The following is a 23,987-nucleotide window of genomic DNA, read 5'->3' as shown; positions in this document are numbered from 1 at the left end:
GACAAAGCTTTTAACTTTTCTCTTAAATATCCTGTAGCACCTAAGGTTAAGGAAACTCATTACATAATTTTATTCAGGATATACCATGTGAAGGAGTTTATTCAAAAAAAGATTTAGCTTCTGCTCCAGAAACACTCGATCACTTATGTTTTTCTTGTGAATTTACTTTTAAATTCTGGTTTGACATCCATACTTGGCTTTCATTAAAGATGATTTCAGTCCCCCCTATTGTTCTAGAAGATTTTTTTATTTTACAAAGCTGGTTTACATTGTTCTTTCTCTGATGTTGTGAACTTTATTTTACTAATGGGTAAATGTCAAATTTATTGCTGTAAGTGGAAAAAATGCTGAACCTCTTTAAGATGTTTTCTTTCTGAGGTAAAGAAAGTGGCTCAAAGCCTCAAATATTTCAGAAACCAAAGTAAAATAACTGAAGCTCTCTGTACTTCATTTTCATAATATTTATTGTTAGAATATTTTGTTTGTCCTTTGATGTAGATCTTTTGTACTGCTCCTTGCTCCTTGTTGCAGTGGTAACATTTTTAATTTATTTTATATATTTTAATGGTAAATATGCCTTGCGATGTTGATTGTTCTGTCTTGTGATGTAAACTTTTTGCAACAATAAAAACGAAAAAAAAAACACTTATACTTAGTAGATTAAACAAGTTTTTCAAAATTGTGTAAAAATGTTTGGATTAAAAGTTTTGATCAACTTCAAATACTGAATGTCTGTGTATTTGAAAGACAGAGAGAGCAGATATGTTATGTGAGATTTGAAAAGGAGTGTGAAATTTGTCATGTCCTGACTGCAACAGTAAGTGGCAAAAAAGCTGAACAACAAAGACTTTTATTTTGGCGTGTTGTGTGACGTCATAAGGCTGCGCCGCTTCCGCGCTGCGGTTCAACTGGAGGAAGGTTTGTTTCACGACTTTACACAAATATAAACCGATTGATTAAAGTTTCAGGTTTTCCTTTCGATATTATATACCTGCGGTTGACTATTATTTTAATCCTTTATACAACAAAGTATTATTTTAATAACAGTAATCGAGGGCTATTGTTTGAACAACTGAAATGTGTTTTAATGAAGGTTTATTTATTTACTAGCATAATGTCATTCCAATACAAATATACATTATAATTATATATATATATATATATATATATATATATATATATATATATATATATATATATATATATATATATATAAATAAATGGAGAACTAGTTTTTATTAGGTCATTTGTTTGTGGCTATTGTTTCTTGCTCAGACTTACCTGATTTATTTTTGTCAATCACACTCATATAAAGAAACTGTTGAAGAAAGTGTTGAAGAGAAATTATTTTGTTTCTGTTCATTGTTTTGTTCATTTTAAACAGAATAAAGTGTCCAAACACAGAGAAAAACTCCTGCTGAAGCGACTGATCTCCACACTGTTATAAAGATGGCGTTTATTAAAGAAGAGAGTGAAGATGTGAAGATTGAAGAAACATTTACAGTCAAACAGGAAGATCCGCAGGAACAAACAAGTTAGTTTTCATTTAGATATATTTTAATAATAAGAATACTAAATTAAATCCATGTTGCAGCCCTGAGTGTGCTGCCTAGTTCTGCTAAATGCACATAAGCACTCATTGAAAGACAGGAATGAGTTTCTTTTGTTATTTGTTCTCGTGTCTTTTGTCATTATGTATTATTAGTCTCCCATTTTCTCTACCTTCTTAAGGTTATTGCTTTTCTTGTTCTCCTACTGTGTAAAGCGCCCTTGAGCACTGTCGCTATAAAAAATAAATGAAAACAATAAATTAATAAAAAGTTAAACTGAGCTGACGATATTTGACCTACAGTATTCTCATAAAATATATCTGCCATTACAGTGATAGTGTTAGCTAGGTACTTTCCATTTGCATATGTCAGGTTGATCACAATTCCCTTTTTTTCATCGACTTCTTTATGGGTTTAAACTTGTTTCTAGTAGTTTTTACTAGTTCTCACAGATAGTATCAGAGTTAGAATTAAATCTTTATTATAATAACTAATTACCAGGGCTATTGTATTTAAACAAGGTTTCCGGGGAGTCTTAAAATGTCTTAAATTCCAAAATCTAAAATTTGGCCCTAAAAAGTCTTAAATTTGCTGAAATGTTGTGTTGTAGGTCTTGTTTTGTTACCCAATTTGGTCAAAGCCCATACAATCCATCTCAATAAAACTTTCAACTTTTATTTAAATGGTCATTTTAACTCTGTTTATCATAATGGTAAAGACTGCTGAGGATATCCACCCGGACAGATTGTTTTGAATAAATTTAGTTTATTATAGTTTTTAAAACTTTTAAAACATTTGTTAATTAGTTTTTTTTATTTTAAAGAATGTTTATTTTGGGAAAAAAGTGTGTGGATCCAAGTCGAGCTCTCTTGTTTTTACACAATATTTAAGATATTTTGCTAAGAAATATCTAAAATATTTTTGTTATTATTAGTTTTGATTTATTATTGTATTATTAAACATTTTATATAAAAAATATTTTTTGAAAGGACAAATAAAAAACCTTTTCTTCTGGGCCATTTGAAAAATTCCTTATTCTAAAAATTCATTCATAATGGTCTTAAAAATGTCTTTAAAAATCTTAAATTTAACTTGGTGACACCTGTAGAAACCCTGATTTAAAGTATGTCAGAAAACGTGGATGACTCTAATTTTAAATATGCTGAATGAAAATGGACATTAAAATAATTAATTATTATAAAACATTGTACAGTATTCTAAACTATATGATGTTAAGTTTATCAGTATTGACCATATTCTTCACGTACCAGCAGGCGCCGCTATTGAAATCTTTTTGCTTTTTAAAGAATACATTTTTAGATCCTTAAAACAGTGTAATGCTGCTTGTCTTTGATCTTGTGGGGGAAACCGGAGCACCCAGAGAAAACCCACGCCAGCTTGGGGAGAACATGCAAACTCCACACAGAAATGCCAACTGACCCAGCTGAGGCTCGAACCAGCAACCTTCTTGCTGTGAGGCGACAGCACCACCTACTGTGCCTCCTCGTCGCCCGACAACACTGATTTATTTGCATATTTTTTATGCGATATTCCAGTTTTGCAAATTAATTTAATTGGCATTTTTGGATGGAAACATAGCTGTAAGGTTTGGAGCTTACGCTGCTATTCTGAACCAATAATCGGAAACAGAAAGCAGTTGAAGGATGGCGTGTTTAAATCCATTATTTATCTGACTTTATTGTAATTAATCTGACTCCATCAAAGTTGTTATTATCATTGATAAAGAGAAAGAATCTCAAAGCTTAAAGCAGGTAAAGTTGTTTATTAATTTACATGTTTAAATATACAGACAGTAGAATGAAACAAACTAACATACTGTATAAAGAAATTAGCTGTACGTGCACTGCTGAGCAACAAAAACAGTGAAATTGCCTTTGTTAGCATATGAGGCTATGCAGCCATATGAGGGAGAGGCAGAGTAAAAGCCATTCTCCCAGATCAACACTTAACGTTCCTTATTAAACCCTGAGTAAAGCATTGTCAAACATGAGTGAAAATCAACCCCCAAAACGAACTGAACATGAGAGCACAGCAGAGGAGATAAAGTGGGTGAGAACATTAACATACTCTCCTCAGGCCATGACTCAACAATAGTAAATAAATTGTATATTGAAATACAAGCAATCAATGTCTCTGTTGATTTTAGCACTACAACGCTTAAGTCATAAACTGTCAAATGACTCCATACATGATAAAGCTATTTGAAGGAAGATCAAGGGCAGATGAATTGTGGATGGTGAAAAGCAAATGGTTACTGCAAGCAAATGGCAGAAATTTGTATTTGAGCTGTGATCAACTCTGCCAGGCCAGGAGGACCCATCCCATTCTTGGAATGTCTCAGAAGTCCTTGATTAGCATAGAAGGAATATATAATAGAATAATATATAATTTTTTTCTCATCCTGCTTACCCATTACCTACATTTCAGTCACACAAAGAACAAAGTCACGTACGAGAAAGGCTTGTTCTTCTTTAATTAATAACTAGCTAAAATTCACAGACCTTCGACAGGGACGTGTACTGTAACTAGATTAATGGGATTATTACTCTTCTAAAAACAATGTTTTAGTACTGCTTACATTCTTATTATTCAACTATTTTTATTGATTTTTCCAAAGTCTTTAATTTTTCCACAACACACATATTGAACAACAAATTAACATGGTACATAGCTACAGACATACTCACACCCCATAAATAAAAATAAATTAATTAATAAAAATAGATAAAATAAATTAGAAAACTAGGGATAAACTCTCACCAAGGATATAATAACCTTTGAGCGTTCAATGTAGGAGAGGAAAGGCTGCCAAACCTCTAAAACTTTTTTGTAGAGTCTCGGATGATGTACTTAAGGTGCTCGAGTTTAGCATGTAATAACACTTCTAATATCCAATGTTTGTGGGATAGTGGGTTTGTTTTTTCCATCTTAGGAGAGTCAGGCGTCTGGCCAATAAAGAAGAAAAGGCAATGATCTCGATTACATATAGATGAAAATGATCTAAAAATATTGGCTCAAAATGTATGTAATCTAGGGCACCCCCAGAACATCTGCTGGCTCCAAACCACATCTGGGGCAAGATGAATCTGACCCTGGATACATTTTTGCCAGCTTGCTCCTAGATAGGTGAAGCCTATAAAGCACCTTAATCTGTAGAAGACCATGTCTAATACATACAGGGGATGAGTGTACCAGTTCTATAGCATATTGCCAAGCTGTATCTGCTATTTCTAGTACCAGTCTGTCTTCCCATTTTAGCTTTATACAATTGAGGCAAGGGGGGGCAGTTCTTTAGACCACTTCATATAACATGGACATCATACCCCTTTGATATGAGTCCATATTTACCAATTCATCTATCCAACATGCTTATGGTTGGTTTTGTGAAGAAGACAAGTGTTTTTATAACGAAACTATGGACTTGAAAGTACCATAAAGAGCCCATATTATACACGAAATAGGGTCATATCTTGGTTGTAAGGGTCTCCAACAACAGTCTAATATGCATGCAAGGTCAAAAAACACTTTCATGGTCTTATAATCTGCATTTTTTTTACCTAATTATCCCAGCGACTCCTGTATGAATCGTCCAGTGATTCATTTGTTCTCAAACCCCTCCTTAGCGCGGAGCTAATCTGCGCTGATTGGACCAATGACAGTCTGTTGCGATTGGTCGACTGCCTTCAGTGAGAGAGTGAAATGCCCAACAGCTAATCAGCAATATAAAAGTAATCACAGTTCATACACACATAAATACCGACGACTAACTATTTTATTGTGCAAAAACAGTTGAGGAGATCTTCTAGCTTGTCTCACTCTGCTCTTTTCACAGACACACACACAAACACATATTGCCCTCGTCCTAACACACAAACACAAACACTTAACCCTGCTCCGGACGAAAGCACGCGCGCACACAAACAGACACACACACAAACACTTAACCCTGGTCCGGACGACAACGCACACACACACACACACAAACACACACACCTCCGGACGACAGCCCGCGTACACGCACACACACACAAACACTACCCTCCTCCACGGAGCTCCGTAGACAAAGCAGCACGCGTCACGTTTTTAACGTGGCTTTGCACCCGATATGAGAATAAAGCGAGTTAACCTCATACAGTACACGCGGTTACAAGTGACAAATCACAACTAAATACATTTGCAAGCTAGAGTAAACGAGGCAGCTTTAATCGCACGTACTTACACTTGAGAAATGGAGGAAGAAACCCATCCTGACGTCCAGCAGTAAGTTACTCTTTACTGATCCTTCCTTTAACAAAAGCCGATGAAGTATTCTTTGTAGCATGTAATTTGCAGAAGTTTCCAGTAGTTTCCAACTGCTTGGCTATAAAGCTGAGGTTTCATCTTTGGGTAGAGACTCAATAATATCCATCTGCAGTGTGACTTCAATCGACCGGCATGTTTGCGTGTGTGTGTGTGTGTGTGTGTGTCTGGGTTTCTGTGTTAGAGGGCGGAGCCGCAGGTTTCAAATATCCCGGGTTTGCGCGTACACGTAAATAAGAGAGAAAAGTCTATGGCTTGGGTGGCTGGAGTCGCTGATAATTCACTTGGCTTTCCTCATGCACCGCCTGGTGTAGATGTCGTGGTGGGAGGGAAGCTCACCTCCTACTACGCGTCCAGCAGTTCACACAATCCTATGTAGGCCTTTGCGATTGCTGCTGGTGCTATTTACATACTAGGGGCCTGTTTCAGAAAGGAGGTTAACTGAAAACTCAGAGTATTTTAACCCTGAAATGAGAGAAACTCTGGGTTTTCCGTTTCAAAATGGCAGGTTTGTTAAACTGGAGAAAGCAGAGTAAGTCAAGCCTGTTTCTGAAAGAAAGGTAACTTTAACTCAGATTCAGTTACTGTGGTAACTTACTCTGTGAATCTAACATTGGCCGGAAGCAGGTTTTATTCTCTAAACTCAGAGTTTCTGTCGGTCTCCTCCCCTTTTTTAAAGATGAAGTGGTATTTCTCGCCTTAGCCTTACGTCTCCACCCACCTATTTTTATGCTTATTTTGGATACGTGCATAAAAACGATTGATAGAAACCTCATGATGCACATAACTTTTTTAAATATGCATAAAAAATGCGCATACCTGAGTAGGATAAACTTTTATTCGATAGAAAATGTGCGCATAAACTACGATGGAAACACTTTTAATGAACAAATTACAGTACACTGCAAATTTTAGATAGTAGATTTAACTACCTTGGAGTTAAAATTAACACTCCCTCAGAGTTTATATGGGAACCACTATAAGTGTTAAAAATAACACTTTTGAAAGTGTTAACATTGTCTACACCAAGAGAGTGTTAATTAACAAACACTTATTGTGTAAAATATTTGTTAAATTTCCGAAAAAATACCAGCAGCTGTGGTTGCCAGAATCTTTCTGTGAAAAACATGGAAGTTTTATATAACTGTATAAATTTACAAAAATTAACCATATTTCATGAACTAACACATTGTTTATTTTACAAAATTATAGCTTAGTGCACAAAAATGTAAAGTCTTTAGATGCAATAATGTTTTCATGTGTGATTGCTAGTAGCAAACAGATTTTGACTGCATTAGTAACTACACAGTTACCTTTAAACAAAAGAAGATGCAGCATAACATCAAATTTTCTCAGTTCATCTTGGACTTGAACAGAGACGCTATTATCCTCCACAATGGTGACACAAAAACCGTTTTGCTGTTTATCTTTCTTTTTTTTTCATTTTTAGATTTTACGGAAAAATACCAGCAGCTGTGGTTGCCAGTAATCTGCTGTTTATAACATTCATAAATTCAGTTTACAGAATATTTCTGTTAAAAGCACATTCAACAGTCTGTATTTTTTATCGATCTCACACTGCAAATTTTAGATTTGGTAGATTTAACAACCTTAGAGTTAACACTCCCTCAGTGTTTATATGGGAACCTCTATAAGTGTTAAAATAACATTTTTGAAAGTGTTAAAATTTTTAACACCCAGAGTGTTAATTAGCAAACTCTTATTGTGTAAAATATCTGTTAAATGTATGTCAAAATACTGGCAGCAGTGGTTGCCAGTAATCTGCTGTTTTCAACATTTTACATTCGTAAATTCAGTTTCCAGAATATTTCTGTTAAAAATACATCCCATAGTCTGTATTTTTCATTTGAACACACTTAAGCCTTAAATTCCACAGCAAAATCCTAACTAGTGTCCTCACTACAGAGGGCTGATCACTCAGACAGTGATGAAGTTAATGAGACAATTAAGTGTCTAATTAAAGGATGATTGAGAATTGTTGATGAACAACTGTTAACAAGCAGAATCACTGAAGGACAGAAAAACACAAGCCAAAACCAAAGATGAAATCAAATGAGAAAAACTCTAAATAAAATAATAATCAATAAAAATAAAACAAATTACACAATAAAAAATGTTATTTTTCAACATCTTTAAAAAAAACTCATCAAATTAAACAACTTATCATGGAGCTTCACCTATTACTGACCTTTGATTTTATTTCTGTCATGTGAACAAAAGCTCTTAATAAAATTTCCGTTGTTCATTTGAAGTCACCATGATGGAGGACAGAGTCTGCTTTAGTCAGGCTCTTCAACTTCTTACTATAAATGTCTTTTATTTTGGCTGCTATAGATAGTGTTAATTACACTATTTATACATATAGCATGGAAAGCCAAAAGAAAATTAAAGCGTCAGTCTGAAGAGATTATTTATGATAACATAGCCATCCTTTCCTGCTTGTTTTCTAATTCAATATCATATTAGTTATGTGTGAGAAATAAATAATATACATAAATGAAACCACTGAAGCTCCAATAAAATAAAAACAATATTTACAATGAGAATGTTTGATCTATGGCAAAACTTAAAAACACACAGACATCAATAATTAGTCTTTGATTCTCAATGATGGTGACAAACAAAAAAATAAAAATCAAGTTAAAAAAAACACTCTACTGAAACATTACCTCCCAAAAACAACACAAAATAAAGGAAAAGAAAGAGATTGTAATAACATAAAGCTGCATAATTTATTCATGCTGCAATGCATGCTGGGAGCTTTGTACTATGCTGGCACCCAGCATGCATTGTGGCATGAACTATGCGGCTTTTTTTTTTTAGCAACCACGGTTGAGGTTCATGTCCTGATTCTTGATGCCTGTGTGTCATAAAGAGCAAGCTGGAGCTTGAATGTTTAGTGCATGACAGGTTAATTATTAATTGCATCCTAATTGTTTGTTGAATTTTCTATGAAGAGCAGCAGACTGCCAGAAGTATTGTCCCATGCAGTTTTAATACAACTATATTTGCATATCTTTATGAATCAACTTAATAAAAACCGGAAATTAAATCTATAACAATTAAGCATAAACAGTATAGTTTCTCTTGACCTTTCTTGCTATAGCTAATGAGTTTTAGAAACACGGCTATAACAGTCAGAGAAACATTAGGATATAAGAGTAAAGCTTCAAGATCTCAAATAAGCAGCCTCTGATCTCCATGATGGTGAGGTCAAATGAAATATTTTTAATAAAAAAATATAAACCTCTGTTCATTGTCAAATATTCTTACAGAAATGAAGTCAAGCTGTAGTCAGTGAAGCTGCTTATACTGTTATTTAATGGAGTTGTTTAATCCTCTGTTTTAATTCAGTTGGTTTGGTGTGAGGCTGTGTCTGTAGTTTTATTTCTTCCTTCAATTTCTTATTCCTTCAGTGATTGTGCTTGTTAACAGCAGGTGTTCAACAGCAGGGGCCTGTTTCAGAAAGCAGGTTAAGTTAAAACTCAGAGTAGTTTAACCCTGAAATGAGAGAAACTCTGGGTTTTCCGTTTCAAAAAGGCAGGTTTGTTAAACTCGAGAAAGCAGGGTAAGTCAAGCCTTTTTCTAAAAGAGAGTTAACGTTAACTCAGTTAACGTCGTTAACGTCGGTCTCCTCCCCTTTTTAAAGATGAAGCAGTATTTCTCGCATTAGTCTTACATTTCCACACACCTATTTTAGAGCTCTTTTTGGAAATGTGCATAAAAAGGATTGATGGAAACGGCATGATTCACATAACTTTTGAAAATACGCATAATAAAACATGTGCATAACTGAGTTAAACTTTTATTTGATAAGATATTTTATTTGATAAGATGCACATAAACTACGAAGTGCACTTAACAAATTACAGTATGTACATTAAAAAAAGGTTTGTTAGAGATGATGATGAAAATGTGTGTGAAAGGACAAACCAGCAGACTGAGCACACTGCAGGACATCTTAAATGTTGTTTTAGTGATTCTAAAATGCCTTTACTGTTTCAGTATTAGTGTATTTTATTAATTACCTCCGAGCGTCTGGATCGTGTCAAGATCTCCGCGTCTGGCTTCAAACGCCCCCACGTGTTTATTGTGTGTCAATTGTCTTCTGAGGCGCAAGTACATTAATTAAATAAAAAATCATTGACGCAGCTTCTTCTACCGCAGTAATTCTGTTTTTACTGTTGATATTTGGCGCAAGTTAATCAGGAAGTGATGATTGTGTTCTCTTCGACTCTTTGGATAAAAACGCTGCTTTATTTTATTCCAGTGTTGCACAAATGTATGTAATTTTGATGGAAACAGCTATTGCCTACATTTCTGTCACACACAGAACAAAGTCATGCACGAGGCTTGTCCTTTTTTTCATAAATAATTAGCTTAACCTTCGACATGTACTGTTAGAGATTAATGGGATTATTATTCTGTCTAAAAATAATTTTATTACTGCTTACCTTCTTAATGTTATATCAACCTCTATCACTTGATCAATAAAAAGGCAGACACATAACAAGTGCACTGTTAAATCTATTAAAACTGATAAAAGTGTATAAAAGTTTAGAAAAAAAGTATAAACATGACATTACATTACTTATTTTATTATACTTAAATGTTTAAATACTTAAAATTAAAAATTACGCATTAACTTGAGCAGCTGTTTTCCCACGCTGTCTCTGTTTCACTGATGGCTGCTTCCTTTTAAATATATACACTCATATTTGCTATAACTTTGCATTAGCAGATCAAATTCAGCTGGAGAAAGAAATGCTGATCTCTTTTTTTAAGATGTTGCCATAGTCAGTCGTAATGTCTGCGCTCCATTGATAATGCCTTTTTATAGTCACATTGTGCACGCTTAACTCTGAGTTGGTCTACTCAAAGTTGATTGACCCAGCTCAGATCAGCTGTTCTGAAACCGAAAACTCAGAGTTTTTAATCTCTCGGTAAATCAACTCAGAGTTCAAGTTTAAACTCTGAGTTGTTTAAACCTCCTTACTGAAACAGGCCCCAGGTGTCTGAGTTCACTTATTTGTGGTCATTCCTTCTGTCTAGTGGACTAAACTAATTGACTAATTCAAGGGCCAGGTGAATGAGGGTGTATGGTGAGATTTCAGACACTCTGATTAGTTTCTCAAATACAAGGGTTTTCTACAAAGGTAGATACATGTTACTCTGTGTGACAAGGAGGCAAATCAGCTTCTAATGCCGATCTAACTCTAGAATTTTAACACTTTACTCTGAATTACCTCAACACTTGAAATTTAACACCAATGAATTTGCTGTGTATGTACATTAAAAAAAGACCATGATCATATGATAATGAAAATGTGTGTAAATGATCAACCCAGCAGGCTGAGCACACTGTAACATGTCTTAAATATTGTTTTAGTCATTCTAAAATGCCTTAACTGTTTCAGTATTATTGTATATTATTAATTACCTCCGAACGTCTGGTGCGTGTCAAGAGTCTCCGTGTCTCATGGCTTCAGACGCCCCCACGTGTTCATTGTGTTTCAGCATTGTCTTCTGACATCGAGGCGCAAGTACATTAATTAGGCTAAATAAAGAATTAATTGACGCAGCTTCTTCTACCACAGTAAATTCTGTTTTTACTGTTGATATTTGGTGCCAGTTTAATCAGGAAGTGACGATTTTTTTCTCTTTGACTCGTTGGATGGAATTTTATTCGCATCTTTTATGCAATATTCCAGTTTTGCACATAAATTTATGTAATATATTTGGTGGAAACATAGCTATTGCCTACATTTTAGTCACACACAGAAGAACTGTACAAGAATGGCTTATCCTTTTTTAATAAATAATTAAATTAAATTCACCTTCGACATGCATTGTAACTAGATTAATGGGATTATTATTCTTTCTAAAAAATATTTTTAGTACTGCTTACCTTCTAAATGTTATATTAACCTCTATCACTTGATCAATAAAAAAGGCAGACACACAAGTGCACTGTTAAATCATTTAAAACTAATAAATGTATAAAAGAAAGTTTAGAAAAAATATATAAACGTCACAAATTACATTACTTATTTTATTATACTTAAATATTTAAATACTTAAAAAGTGAAATTAGGCATTAACTTGAGCAGCTGTTTTCCCACGCTAACTGTCTCTTCTTCACTGATGGTTGCTTCTTTTCAAATATATACGCTCATATTTGCTATAACTTTGCATGAGAACATCAAGTTCAGCTGGAGAAAGAAAGGGTGATCTCTTTTATAAGTAATTGCCATAGTCACTCGTAATGTCTGCGCTCCATTGATAATGCCTTTTTAAAGTCACGGTGCGCGCGCTTAACTCTGAGTTGGTCTACTCGAAGTTGATTGACCCAACTCAGATCAGCTATTCTGAAACCGAAAACTCATTTTAATCTCTCGGTAAATCAACTCAGAGTTCAAGTTTAAACTCAGAGTTGTTTGAACCTCCTTACTGAAACAGGCCCCAGGTGGTAATACAGCCACACAGGATGCTCCCCACAGTGCAGGTGTAGAACGAGCGGAGGATGTGAGGGCTTATTCCAAACCTCCTGAGACGCCTGGGGCCTGTTTCAGTAAGGAGCTTCAAACAACTCAGAGTTTAAACTTGAACTCTGAGTTGATTTACCGAGAGATTAAAAACTCTGAGTTTTCGGTTTCAGAACAGCTGATCTGAGTTGGGTCAATCAACTTCGAGTAGACCAACTCAGAGTTAAGCGCGCACACCGTGACTTTAAAAAGGCATTATCAATGGAGCGCAGACATTACGAGTGACTATGGCAATATCTTATAAAAGAGATCAGCATTTCTTTCTCCAGCTGAACTTGATGTTCTCATGCAAAGTTATAGCAAATATGAGCGTATATATTTGAAAAGAAGCAACCATCAGTGAAGAAGAGACAGTTAGCGTGGGAAAACAGCTGCTCAAGTTAATGCCTAATTTCACTTTTTAAGTATTTAAATATTTAAGTATAATAAAATAAGTAATGTAATTTGTGACGTTTATATATTTTTTTCTAAACTTTTCTTTTATACATTTATTAGTTTTAAATGATTTAACAGTGCACTTGTGTGTCTGCCTTTTTTATTGATCAAGTGATAGAGGTTAATATAACATTTAGAAGGTAAGCAGTACTAAAAATAATTTTTAGAAAGAATAATAATCCCATTAATCTAGTTACATGCATGTCGAAGGTAAATTTAATTTAATTATTTATTAAAAGAGGATAAGCCATTCTAGTACAGTTCTTCTGTGTGTGACTAAAATGTAGGCAATAGCTATGTTTCCATCCAAATATATTACATAAATTTATGTGCAAAACTGGAATATTGCATAAGTTGCGAATAAAATTCCATCCAACGAGTCAAAGAGAAAAAAATCGTCACTTCCTGATTAAACTGGCACCAAATATCAACAGTAAAAAACAGAATTTACTGTGGTAGAAGAAGCTGCGTCAATTAATTCTTTATTTAGCCTAATTAATGTTCTTGCGCCTCGATGTCAGAAGACAATGCTGAAACACAATGAACACGTGGGGGCGTCTGAAGCCATGAGACGCGGAGACTCTTGACATGCACCAGACACTCGGAGGTTATTAATAATATACACTAATACTGAAACAGTTAAGGCATTTTAGAATGACTAAAACAATATTTAAGACGTGTTACAGTGTGCCCAGCCTGCTGGTTTGTCCATTTACACACATTTTCATTATCATATGATCATGATCTTTTTTTAATGTACATACTGTAATTTGTTCAGTAAAAGTGTTTCCATCGTAGTTTATGCGCACATTTTCTATCGAATAAAAGTTTATCCTACTCAGTTATGCACGTTTTTTATGCATATTTTAAAAAGTTATGTGCATCATGACGTTTCCATCAATCGTTTTTATGCACGTATCCAAAATAAGCATAAAAATAGGTGGGTGGAAACGTAAGGCTAAGGCGAGAAATACCGCTTCATCTTTAAAAAAGGGGAGGAGACCGACAGAAACTCTGAGTTTAGAGAATAAAACCTGCTTCTGACCAGGTTAGATTCACAGAGTAAGTTACCACAGTAACTGACTCTGAGTTAAAGTTACCTCTCTTTCAGAAACAGGCTTGACTTACCCTGCTTTCTCGAGTTTAACAAACCTGCCATTTTGAAACGGAAAAACCAGAGTTTCTCGCATTTCAGGGTTAAAATACTCTGAGTTTTCAGTTAACCTCCTTTCTGAAACAGGCCCCTGAGGAAGAAGAGGCGTTGTTGTGCCTTCTTTAGCACTGCCTCTGTGTGAGCAGTCCATGTCAATTCCCCAGCAATGTGTACTCCAAGAAACTTGGAAGTGCTGACTCTCTTCACTGGTGTCCCGTTGATGGTGATGGGGGTGTGTTCTCTATTCTCTTTCCTGAAATCCACCACCAGCTCCTTGGTTTTGCTGATGTTGAGTGAGAGGGGGTTTTCCTCACACCACTGCGTCAGAGTGTGTATCTCCTCTCTGTAGGCCCTCTCATTATTATCTGTGATTAGGCCCACCACTGTCATCAGCAAATTTAACGATGACGTTGGAGATGTGTTTGGCTGTACAGTCATGTGTTTACAGGAAGTAGAGGAGTGGACTGAGAACACAGCCCTGTGGATCACCAGTGTTGAGGATCAGTGTGGATGAGGTTATGTTGTTCAGTCTGCTTGAAAGGAAGTCCAGGAACTAGTTGCACAGAGAGCTGTGTAGACCCAGAGCCTGGAGCTTCACCACTAGTTTGGCAGGCACTAAAGTGTTGAATACTGAGCTGTAGTCCACAAACAGCATTCTCACATATGTGCTTTTATTTTCCAGGTGAGACAGAGCAGTGTGCAAGGTGAAAGCAATTGCTTCATCAGTGTAGCGATTATTTCTGTAAGCAAATTGCAGAGGGTCAGTGTGAGCGGACAGTACAGAGCAGATGTGCTTTTTAATCAGCTTCTCAAAGCACTTGCTGAAGATGGGTGTCAGAGCAACTGGACGTCAGTCATTTAAGCATGTGGTTTTAGATTATTTCAGTATGGGCACAATAGTAGCTGTCTTAAAGCATGTGGGAACCACAGGCCGAGAGAGCGAGAGGTCTGGGACGTAGCTTTCAGGATGCTCTGAAAAGATCTCGTTACGTCCACTACAGAAATAGAGTGTGCTGACGGTTTCGGTATCAGCCGCGGAGCGCACAGTGTGTGGGTGCTGTCCTGGGCTTTAAAGCAAGTGTAGAACGAGTTGAGCTCGTCCGGGAGAGACGCAGAAATGTTCACAGTGAGGGGTTTGTTACTTTTAAAGTCTGTGATGTAATTAAGTCCCTGCCACATACTCCTCCCCTATACCTTGTACCTCTGTATTGATGTTTTGCTGTTTTGATAGTTTACCTGAGGTTGTAGTTTGCTTGTTTTTGTTCCTCAGCATTTCTGGATTTATAGGCGGAGGTTCACACTAATAGGGCTGTTCGAACTTCGCCATTAATCTATGGTTTTGGGTTAGGGACAGATTTTTAGACAGTTTAGATATGGACAGTTTTTGTTGGGACCGTGTCTTCTATACACTTTCTGATGAAGCATGTAACGGTGTCTTGAGTAAACTTTAGGTCGTACTCACACTAGGTACAGTTGCCTCGAACTGGGCCAAACCGCACTTGTCCCCCCTCCCGTCTCCCCCGACAGCCTGCACTCACACCACAAATGGGCCTCGGCACGCTTACGTCATCGCTGCTGCGCTGTTCAGTGAGAAGCGCTCTCACTCACTCAGCAGCACAGTGGAGATTTCTCTAGTTATATCGTTTCAGTCGTCTGATATGCAGTGACATGCAGTCAAATATTTCACCAAACAGTCCTTAGGGATGCATTTACACGCAGTCAGATATTTCGCCGAACAGATCCGCCACTTTAGGCGCTTATAAACAATCATAAAGCCCTAGTGCTGCAGGAATGAGGAGGTTTGCTGAAGGCGCGCAACTGTCGTGCAGTGAGATGTCTGCGTCTTTAATAAATTACGGCAGTTTGCGTTCACTGAACAGTAAGAATGATTAATAAATCCATATGAAACAATCCCTTAAAGTCACGTCTCTCTTTCAGTTTCGGGTTTTGGCACGTTTTGCACTCACACTACAAACGTACCGGCCAAGTGAACCGCGCTCAGGCCCTTCTCTTCCAACCGGGCTAGGGCCAGCCAAGTGAACCGTGCTTGAGCCCGATTCAGCTAAGGGTCTTCTCAACGATCCGGGAAACTCACACTTCTCAAACGATCCAGGAAACGGGCCTGGGCACAGTACGGATGGCATAGTGTGAGTAGGCCCTTAATGTCGTCATCAGAAGCTGTCCGTAACATCTCCCAGTCCACAAGATCAAAACATTCTTGAAGTATGGAATCCGACTGGTCCGTCCAGCTTTGAAACGTCTTGAGGGTGGGTGGTTCCCGTTTCAGTTTCTGCCTGTAAGCAGGCAAGAGCAGAACAAAAGAGTCATCTGATATGCCAATCGGTGGGCGGGGGAGGAATTTGTTGGCGTCCCGGAACGGAGAATAGCAGTGGTCCAAAATACGGTCACCACGCATGTTTGTGGTGATATGGTAATAGTATTTTGGAGCGATTTTCCTGAGATTGGCATTGTTAAAGTCCCCTGTAACAATAAACGCTGCCACTGGGTGTGTGGTTTCCTGCTCGCTTATGCTCCCATTCAGTTCTCTTAGCGCCTGCTTTGTGTTGGCTTGAGGGTGGATGTAGACAGCTGTATTTATAACAGCTGTGAACTCTCTTGGTGCCCAGTGTGGTCGGCACCGAAGCATAAGGTATTCCAGATCAGGAGAACAAAATGATCTAACTGGATGTATGTTTCTCAACCATGAGTTGTTAATAAAGAAACAAACACCTCCTTCTTTGCTTTCCCCTGTCGGTTCTTTCATTCTATCCACAGTATCTTATCCATAGTATTCTATCCATAGTATTCCCTGTCTGCTAAACAAATTTTAGAGAAACATTTTGTTGTAATTATGAATATATACAAATAAAAATAGGCCATTGTTACGACCCCCTCGTTCGAGTTGCAACATAAAAGAGCTCAGACAACAAAAAAATTATATATGCAACTTATTTATTATACACAACTAATAAAACAACAAATCAAGAAACAAACAAATGTCTAGGGGAAAATAAAGAAAATAACTAACTTTAACTACACATATAAATAATGCCAAACAAAACCATAAGATTGCCAAAATAAAGAGATGGTCTTGATGCGAAGACGGCCAGTAGCCACACTATCCTGCAGAAGCTAGCTCACTCTCGCATTTATATGCTTTGAACCAATTGGGGAGCTACCATGGCACCTTAACAGGATCTGCCACATCCAAACTGGAATACCAGGGTCGTCACACCATTTACACCTTTCAAATCTGTGTCTTATCAATGTGACCAAAATTACTTTTATGATCAATTATGTAAGAAACTGAAAACTGGACTGACAGCATTTCAATTTACAATGACTTCTATGTTAGGCGACTATGACACAATTTACATTGTAAAAGCTGTAGATAAATAAAGATGAATTTAATCTGCTTAAATGTGTACAGGTTAATGACTGAACAAAATATGATCTGATTTTATTTTACATTTAACATGCATCAAAATAAGTGTGTGTAGCCAATGTTTCTAGTGTCTTTTTACTTTTCAGCTTTTGATGAGAGATTTTTAGACTTAATGAAAATTAATCTGTTATTTATTTATTTCAGACCTAATTGAAGAGAATGAGAGGAAAGAGGAGGAACATCATATCAAAATTGAGGAAAAAACTCATTTACAGACTGATGGTATTTTGAAAAGGAGAGACAAGAATTGTTTCACCTGCACTCAGTGTGGAAAGATTTTGGCAAGCAAAAGCAAACTTAAGATTCACATGATAATCCACACTGGAGAGAAACCATTCATGTGCACTCAGTGTGGGAAGAGTTTCCGCCAAGCATCATCACTTAATAAACACATGAGGATCCACACTGGAGAGAAACCATTCACATGCACTCAGTGTGGAATAAGTTTTAACTGCTCATCATACCTTAAACAACACATGAGGATCCACACTGGAGAGAAACCATTTACTTGCACTCAGTGTGGGAAGAGTTTCAACCGCTCATCAAACCTTGATCACCACATGAGGATCCACACTGGAGAGAAACCATTTACTTGCACTCAGTGTGGGAAGAGTTTCAACCGCTCATCAAACCTTGATCAACACATAAGGATCCACACTGGAGAGAAACCAATAACGTGCACTCTGTGTGGGAAGAGTTTTCGCCAATCATCATCCCTTTCTAAACACATGAGGACCCACACTGGAGAGAAACCATTTACTTGCACTCAGTGTGGGAAGAGTTTCAGCCAATCATCAAACTTTAATCTACACATGAGGATCCACACTGGAGAGAAACCATTTACGTGCACTCAGTGTGGGAAGAGTTTCCGCCAAGCATCATCACTTAATAAACACATGAGGACCCACACTGGAGAGAAACCATTTACTTGCACTCAGTGTGGGAAGAGTTTCAACCGCTCATCACACCTTAATCAACACATAAGGATCCACACTGGAGAGAAACCATTTACTTGCACTCAGTGTGGGAAGAGTTTCAGCCAATCATCAAACTTTAATCTACACATGAGGATCCACACTGGAGAGAAACCATTTACTTGCACTCAGTGTGGGAAGAGTTTCAACCGCTCATCACACCTTAATCAACACATAAGGATCCACACTGGAGAGAAACCAATAACGTGCACTCAGTGTGGGAAGAGTTTCAACCGCTCATCACACCTTAATCAACACATAAGGATCCACACTGGAGAGAAACCAATAACGTGCACTCAGTGTGGGAAGAGTTTTCGCCAATCATCATCCCTTTATAAACACATGAGGATCCACACTGGAGAGAAACCATTCACTTGCTCTTAATTAAATTCAATTCAGCTTTATTTGTATACCGCTTTTACAATGTAGATTGTGTCAAAGCAGCTTCACATAAATGGTCATAATAAATTGGATCAGGGTAGTTCAGTTTTTAGTGTTTAAGTTCAGTTCAGCTCAGTTCAGTGTGGTTTAAATCATTACTGAGAGTCCAAACACTGAAGAGCAAATCCATTGATGCATAGCTCTACCGATCCTGAACCATGCAAGCCAGTGGCGACAGCGGAGAGGGAAAAAAAAAACTTTACTGATAGAAGTTAAGAAAAAAAACCTTGAGAGAAACCAGACTCAGTTGGGCACGACCATTTTCATTTCTTCGCTGGCCAAAAGTCTTGTGCAGAGCTGCAGTCTCAGCAGTGGAGGCTGGAAGCTGGCCTAAGTGAAGACTCGTCTGTCCCTGGAGCATCACTGGAATCAGTCTCATGTTCTCCACTCCCCACGACCATCAGCGCAGCAGCAGCTCAGGATACGGCCTGGTCCCGGATATGGAAACCTTGGGATCATCTCGTCGCAGGTCTTAGATCCAATCAGTGACTCCGCATAATCTGAGGACCTCGGGATGAGTATCCCCAGGTGGAAATGAAGAAAAAAAAAAAGAATAATAATTAGCGTAGCTGCTGTTCATAGTGTATATAAGCAAGATGTAGAAACTTGTGTGGAAACCTGCTAAGTGATGCATTGAGTGTATGCTTTACTAAACAGATAGGTCTTTAATCTAGTTTTGAACTGACAGAGTGTGTCTGAGCCTCGGATGTTATCAGGGAGGCTATTCCAGAGTTTAGGAGCCATAAATGAGAAGGCTCGACCTCCTTTACTCGACTTTGCTATTCTAGGTACTACCAGAAACCCGGAGTTTTGAGATCTTAAAGAGCGAGTTGGATTGTAGAGAGACAGAAGATAAACAGGAGCTAGATTATTTAGAGCTTTATAGGTGAGAATTACTATTTTAAATTTAATACAAAACTTAACAGACAGCCTGTGTAATGAGTATAAAATTGGAGTCTGTGGTCACACCGGACTTTTCTCTCCATAGACTTCCATTCATACGCACACAAATGTGTCAGACTGGAAACATAAGTTTGTGCGTCAAGTTTCGCAATTCACTGCCTTGCAAGGTTCAAGCTTGGTGAACTTTGACCTTGGAAATTGCATCACTTGACTATGTAAGACCCACACTGGAGAGAAACCATTCACATGCACTCAGTGTGGGAAGAGATTCAACCGATCAGCAAACCTTAATAAACACATGAAAATCCACACTGATGTGAAAGAGTATATGCGCTTTGAGTGTGAGAAGACTTATTACAGCTCCAAAATTGAAACTGCACCAGACAATTTACTCTGGAGAGACCGTACAAGTGTTCACACTGTGACAAGAGGTTTAATCAGTTAACACATCTGAAAACAACAGGATTCACACTGGAGAGAAACCGTACAGATTTGATCAGTGTCTACAGAGTTTTAATCATTCGGCGCAGCTTAAGAAACACATAGACAAAAAAGTTGCACACATGACATGAATGCAGCAAAACATTTTCTGTGCACTGGATGTTTCATGTCTGAATAATGTTTCAAAAGGCTGAGTGACAGTATACTGTTTTCCAACACTCCTACACTGCAGTAGGTCGGGTTGTAAATGTGTTGCGCTTCTCGCGTTTACCGTAAACACTGTGGTGGTGGCTGAGAGAAGAACTGTCATAAATATCTGGCCAACAGCTCCTCTCCAGCTTAAAATCTCTTTGCAAGTGATTGTACCAGTGCAGATAAATTTGTACTCTCTCCAGTGTATTCATGTAGCTAGTGTTGTTTTAGATGATGTTCACTGTCTGACTCCCTGAATGAGAGACATCACTGGGAAGACACCGCACATCAAAGAAGGTGGAGCTCTAGGACGCTTAGTTTGCAGTATACCAGGGCCTCAAGTTTTAAAAGCCCATTCAATTGTCCTGTGTTGCAGCTAGGGTTGTAACGGTATGAATTTTTTACGGTATGATAATAGTCTAAAACAATACCACGGTTTGACGGTTTCGCGGTATACGGTATTAAATAGTAATTCTCATAGCAAAGACCCTGAAAAGAATAAGAACACGTTTTCTGACTGAACAAAGGTTTTATTTCAACAAACTTGTGAAAGAACCATTTTAATAGAACTATAGAAGTCTTTTATAAAAATAAACTGAAAAATTTCCCATTTTAATAAATTAAATTAGAAGGAATAAACAAGCAAGGTCTTTTAAGATTAGACAAAAACAAACTTAAAACTGTCCTTCCTTATAAGCAGGATAAATGGGAGACCAAAAGTGCAATACCAAGTTTATGGCTGTAAACATGTATTTAAAGCGTTGTTTTTTTTCAGTCTAGGTTGTGATGAAGAAATGTAAGCATGTTGAGATTTTCAGGACTTAATCTTGACCGCTGAGGTGAGAGAATGTGTCCACTTGTACAATGAACAAATAAAAAAATAAGAAAATAATCAAAAATGTGTCAAAGTCCAAATAAACATGGTGCAAATCCTCAGTAAAAAAAAATAGATATAAATATTTACTATACTATAAATAGTTACATAACAAAGCTAGATTCAATATGGAACATCCTTAGGTTTTATGTGCCAGCATGGATATGGTTGTCTGCAATGCAGACAAAAAGCTGCACCTTCATTTGCGTCTTTTGAAAACAGCAAGAGCAGCAGTTCGTCTTTGCTGTGTCACTGTTTTGTCATGTTTCTGTGCTGCTGTGCATGCAAAAGTACTTAGTATGAGAATTATTTCATGCAAAACCTTTTTTTTTTTTGCGTTTTATTTAGCCGCGCATAATTGTATGCCTATCTCTCATTCCGTGTTGTTCAAAAAGCTCATTGTTGGTCCACAAACAAAAGCGAAACCTATGCTTATCGGTTGTGATATAGCGAGTTTGAACCAATCTGGGCATGGAGGAGGGACAATGCATCAATGTATCATGTCTGATTTGTCCGGAGACACAGTGACGAGCGTTTCTTTGTCAAATCAGTGTTGTCAAATTTTAATGACGTAATCGCACTGTGTCCGGAGCCTCTGAAAGTCCGCAAATGTTATGTGATACAGCACTGGAAAGATGAGATTCTCTTCTTTATGCCAATATTTGAACTGTATGAATTGGATCAGCGGATCAAAAGTTATTAAACATTTAAGAGCAATACTTATTTTTAGCCGCGGGCGGCTGTCTCGGTCTTTAAGGGTTAAAACCGTTGATATGCAATTGTTCATGGTATGATAATCGTGCACGTTCAAATCGTGGTAGACCGTCATACCGGTATATTGTTACAACCCTAGTTGCAGCTTTTATTAGTGAAGTTTCTTTACTTTTAGATTCTAGATTTTTTCTAGTTTACTGCATTTACTTTGAGTAGAATACAAACTTGATGAATATTTGATGATTTAGGCAGAGCCACATGTATTAAGTTTTACAATATTTATACACTGTGATGATCCCAAGACTCCAGATTAGAGCATGTGGTAAATTCTGATTGGACGCCTGCATTACTCATCAATGGGTATATAAAAGTTGTTGTGCTAGCTACCCCAGGACGCTGTGGCTACTCAGGAGTCCACATGTCAAGACCTGCCATCTCATTGGCTCTTTAACCTTATGGATTTGTTTTGCATAACTTTTGTCATGTAGTTAAAGTGTTGTTGTGATTTTATCCTAAGTTCTTTATCGTCATTATTATCCCTAGACATTTGTTGGTTGCTTTGATTGTTTGTTCTATGAGTTACTTTTATAATAAATAATTTGCATTCAGGCTATTTTGTTGGCACTTTTATGGTGCGACTCTAACAAGCGGGTCATAACACTTCGCAAAATGTGGCCGGTTGTATCCAAGATCTTGGTCTTTTCAGTCATGACCATAGGTGAGAGTAGGAACCTAGAATGAGCAGTAAATTAAGAACATTGCCTTTCGTCTCAGATCCTTCACCACAACAGACAACCACATCAACTGCATTACTGCTGCCGCTGCACTGATCCATCTTTAAATCTCACATTCCATTCCTCATGGAAAACCCTGATACTTGAACTCCATTTGGGGTAAAGACTCTCCTCCAAACTGGAGATGGCCACCTTTTTCCAGTCAAGCACAATGGTTTCTTAGAGGTGCTGTTTCTTTCCCTGCCATGTCACACTCAGCAGCAAACCGTCCCACTTACTGCATGTCCTATGAAGCCAAAAAGACAACGTTATCTGCAAATGGCAGAGACAGTCCTAGCCTGCACCTAAAATTCTGTCTGTAAAAATTACTGTATTTTTGAGATCAGCCTGAAAAATAGCACATTTACAAAATAAAATGAATAAATGGATGGATGGATAGACATTGTAGTGGGGGAAGGGGAAGTTGGATGGCTTGTGTAGATGTTAGATGATTACACACACACACTCACACAAGTAATAGCTTCTAGCTTATTTTTATTACGTTCTTCATCAGTAACATGCTTTTCTGTTCTGTCGCTCCCGCCACCGACTTTCCCCTCTAGCTCCACCCACTTCCGTTATGTCACTTGACACACAATAAGCTACATCCCCCGCTTTTTTAGCAGGTGAGAAGGCAACAAAAAGTAAAAAAATAAAATCAGGTAAATGTATATACAGATCTGGCATGAACTAACACGCGCATGAAACAAAGTAATCTCGCATGGCCACGACATATGGCACGTTAGCACGGAAAGATGGTCTAGCAAATAAAGACATGAACAGTAGGGGGCAGTCGTGTACTGTAACGCACTGTATTGAAGCCGGAGCATTCTTTACGCACCATTATAACCTAGAACACTACTACAGGGTTTTTCAAAGTCTAAGACAGTGGGCCTCCCTTTTGACACAACTTATCCATTGGCGCCCCCTCCTCCCAAACATGCACGCACGCGTACACGCACTCGCACACACACACACAAATTCTGGAGGATTTCTTGCTACCTCATCATGCTTGGTTTCAAGGTGTCGCCGAAGTTTAACGGGTCTCATGCTGTCATTAACCAAAATATCTTGACAAACCACACATAAAGGTCGTGGTTCATCAGCTGGTCCTGTCCACGTAAATCCTAAACTCAAATACTGATCATCATATCGTCGTCTTTTGGGTTTAAGCCCTGAACTTGAATGCTTTGAATCGGGGGTCTC

The 23,987-nt window shown here is 37.5% G+C and overlaps 4 protein-coding genes across 7 annotated transcripts in view; 2 read left to right on the top strand and 2 right to left on the bottom strand.

The window, feature by feature from the left end:
- The window catches only part of LOC148682312 (uncharacterized), a 342,019-nt gene extending 319,400 nt beyond the window's left edge, over positions 1-22,619 (top strand). The window contains exon 5 of the mRNA XM_088650645.1: positions 22,567-22,619. The gene's annotated coding sequence lies outside the window, so the exon portion shown is untranslated. The remainder of the gene's footprint in view (positions 1-22,566) is intronic.
- LOC137489757 (protein NLRC3-like) overlaps positions 1-23,987 on the bottom strand; it is a 407,221-nt gene that overhangs the window by 305,663 nt on the left and 77,571 nt on the right. The gene's annotated exons all lie outside the window — the stretch shown is intronic.
- On the top strand, positions 868-23,180 carry LOC137491054 (uncharacterized). 4 transcript variants are annotated; one of them, XR_015484121.2, is made up of 4 exons: positions 868-918; positions 1,385-1,534; positions 17,614-20,789; positions 22,148-23,180. XR_015484121.2 is itself a non-coding variant. In XM_087250155.2 (3 exons), exons 2-3 carry the CDS (start codon positions 1,450-1,452, stop codon positions 18,825-18,827), a joined length of 1,299 nt encoding a protein of 432 aa, XP_087106281.1. In that variant the 5' UTR covers positions 868-918; positions 1,385-1,449; the 3' UTR covers positions 18,828-22,619. The 4 variants fall into 4 exon arrangements, 2 of the variants coding, with proteins under 2 accessions (XP_087106281.1, XP_087106282.1); XR_015484122.2 differs by having other exon boundaries at positions 868-968; XM_087250155.2 differs by having other exon boundaries at positions 17,614-22,619.
- The window catches only part of LOC141381797 (protein NLRC3-like), a 54,868-nt gene continuing 51,092 nt past the window's right edge, over positions 20,212-23,987 (bottom strand). The window contains exon 9 of the mRNA XM_087249880.2: positions 20,212-23,028. Coding sequence (XP_087106006.1) covers positions 22,962-23,028 — 67 coding nt within the window. The 3' untranslated portion in view covers positions 20,212-22,961. The remainder of the gene's footprint in view (positions 23,029-23,987) is intronic.

Source organism: Danio rerio, chromosome 4 (genome assembly GCF_052040795.2).
Source record: "Danio rerio strain M-AB ecotype USA chromosome 4, GRCz13ab, whole genome shotgun sequence".
NCBI classification, from domain to species: Eukaryota; Metazoa; Chordata; class Actinopteri; order Cypriniformes; family Danionidae; genus Danio; species Danio rerio.
This window is presented reverse-complemented; position numbering and strand designations above follow the sequence as displayed.

Bases quoted from the DNA above. Each gene is read 5' to 3' on its own strand.
- LOC137491054 (XM_087250155.2), top strand. From the start codon at position 1,450: ATGGCGTTTATTAAAGAAGAGAGTGAAGATGTGAAGATTGAAGAAACA. The intron at 1,535-17,613 runs GTTAGTTTTCAT...TATTTATTTCAG, and splicing joins AGATCCGCAGGAACAAACAA to ACCTAATTGAAGAGAATGAG.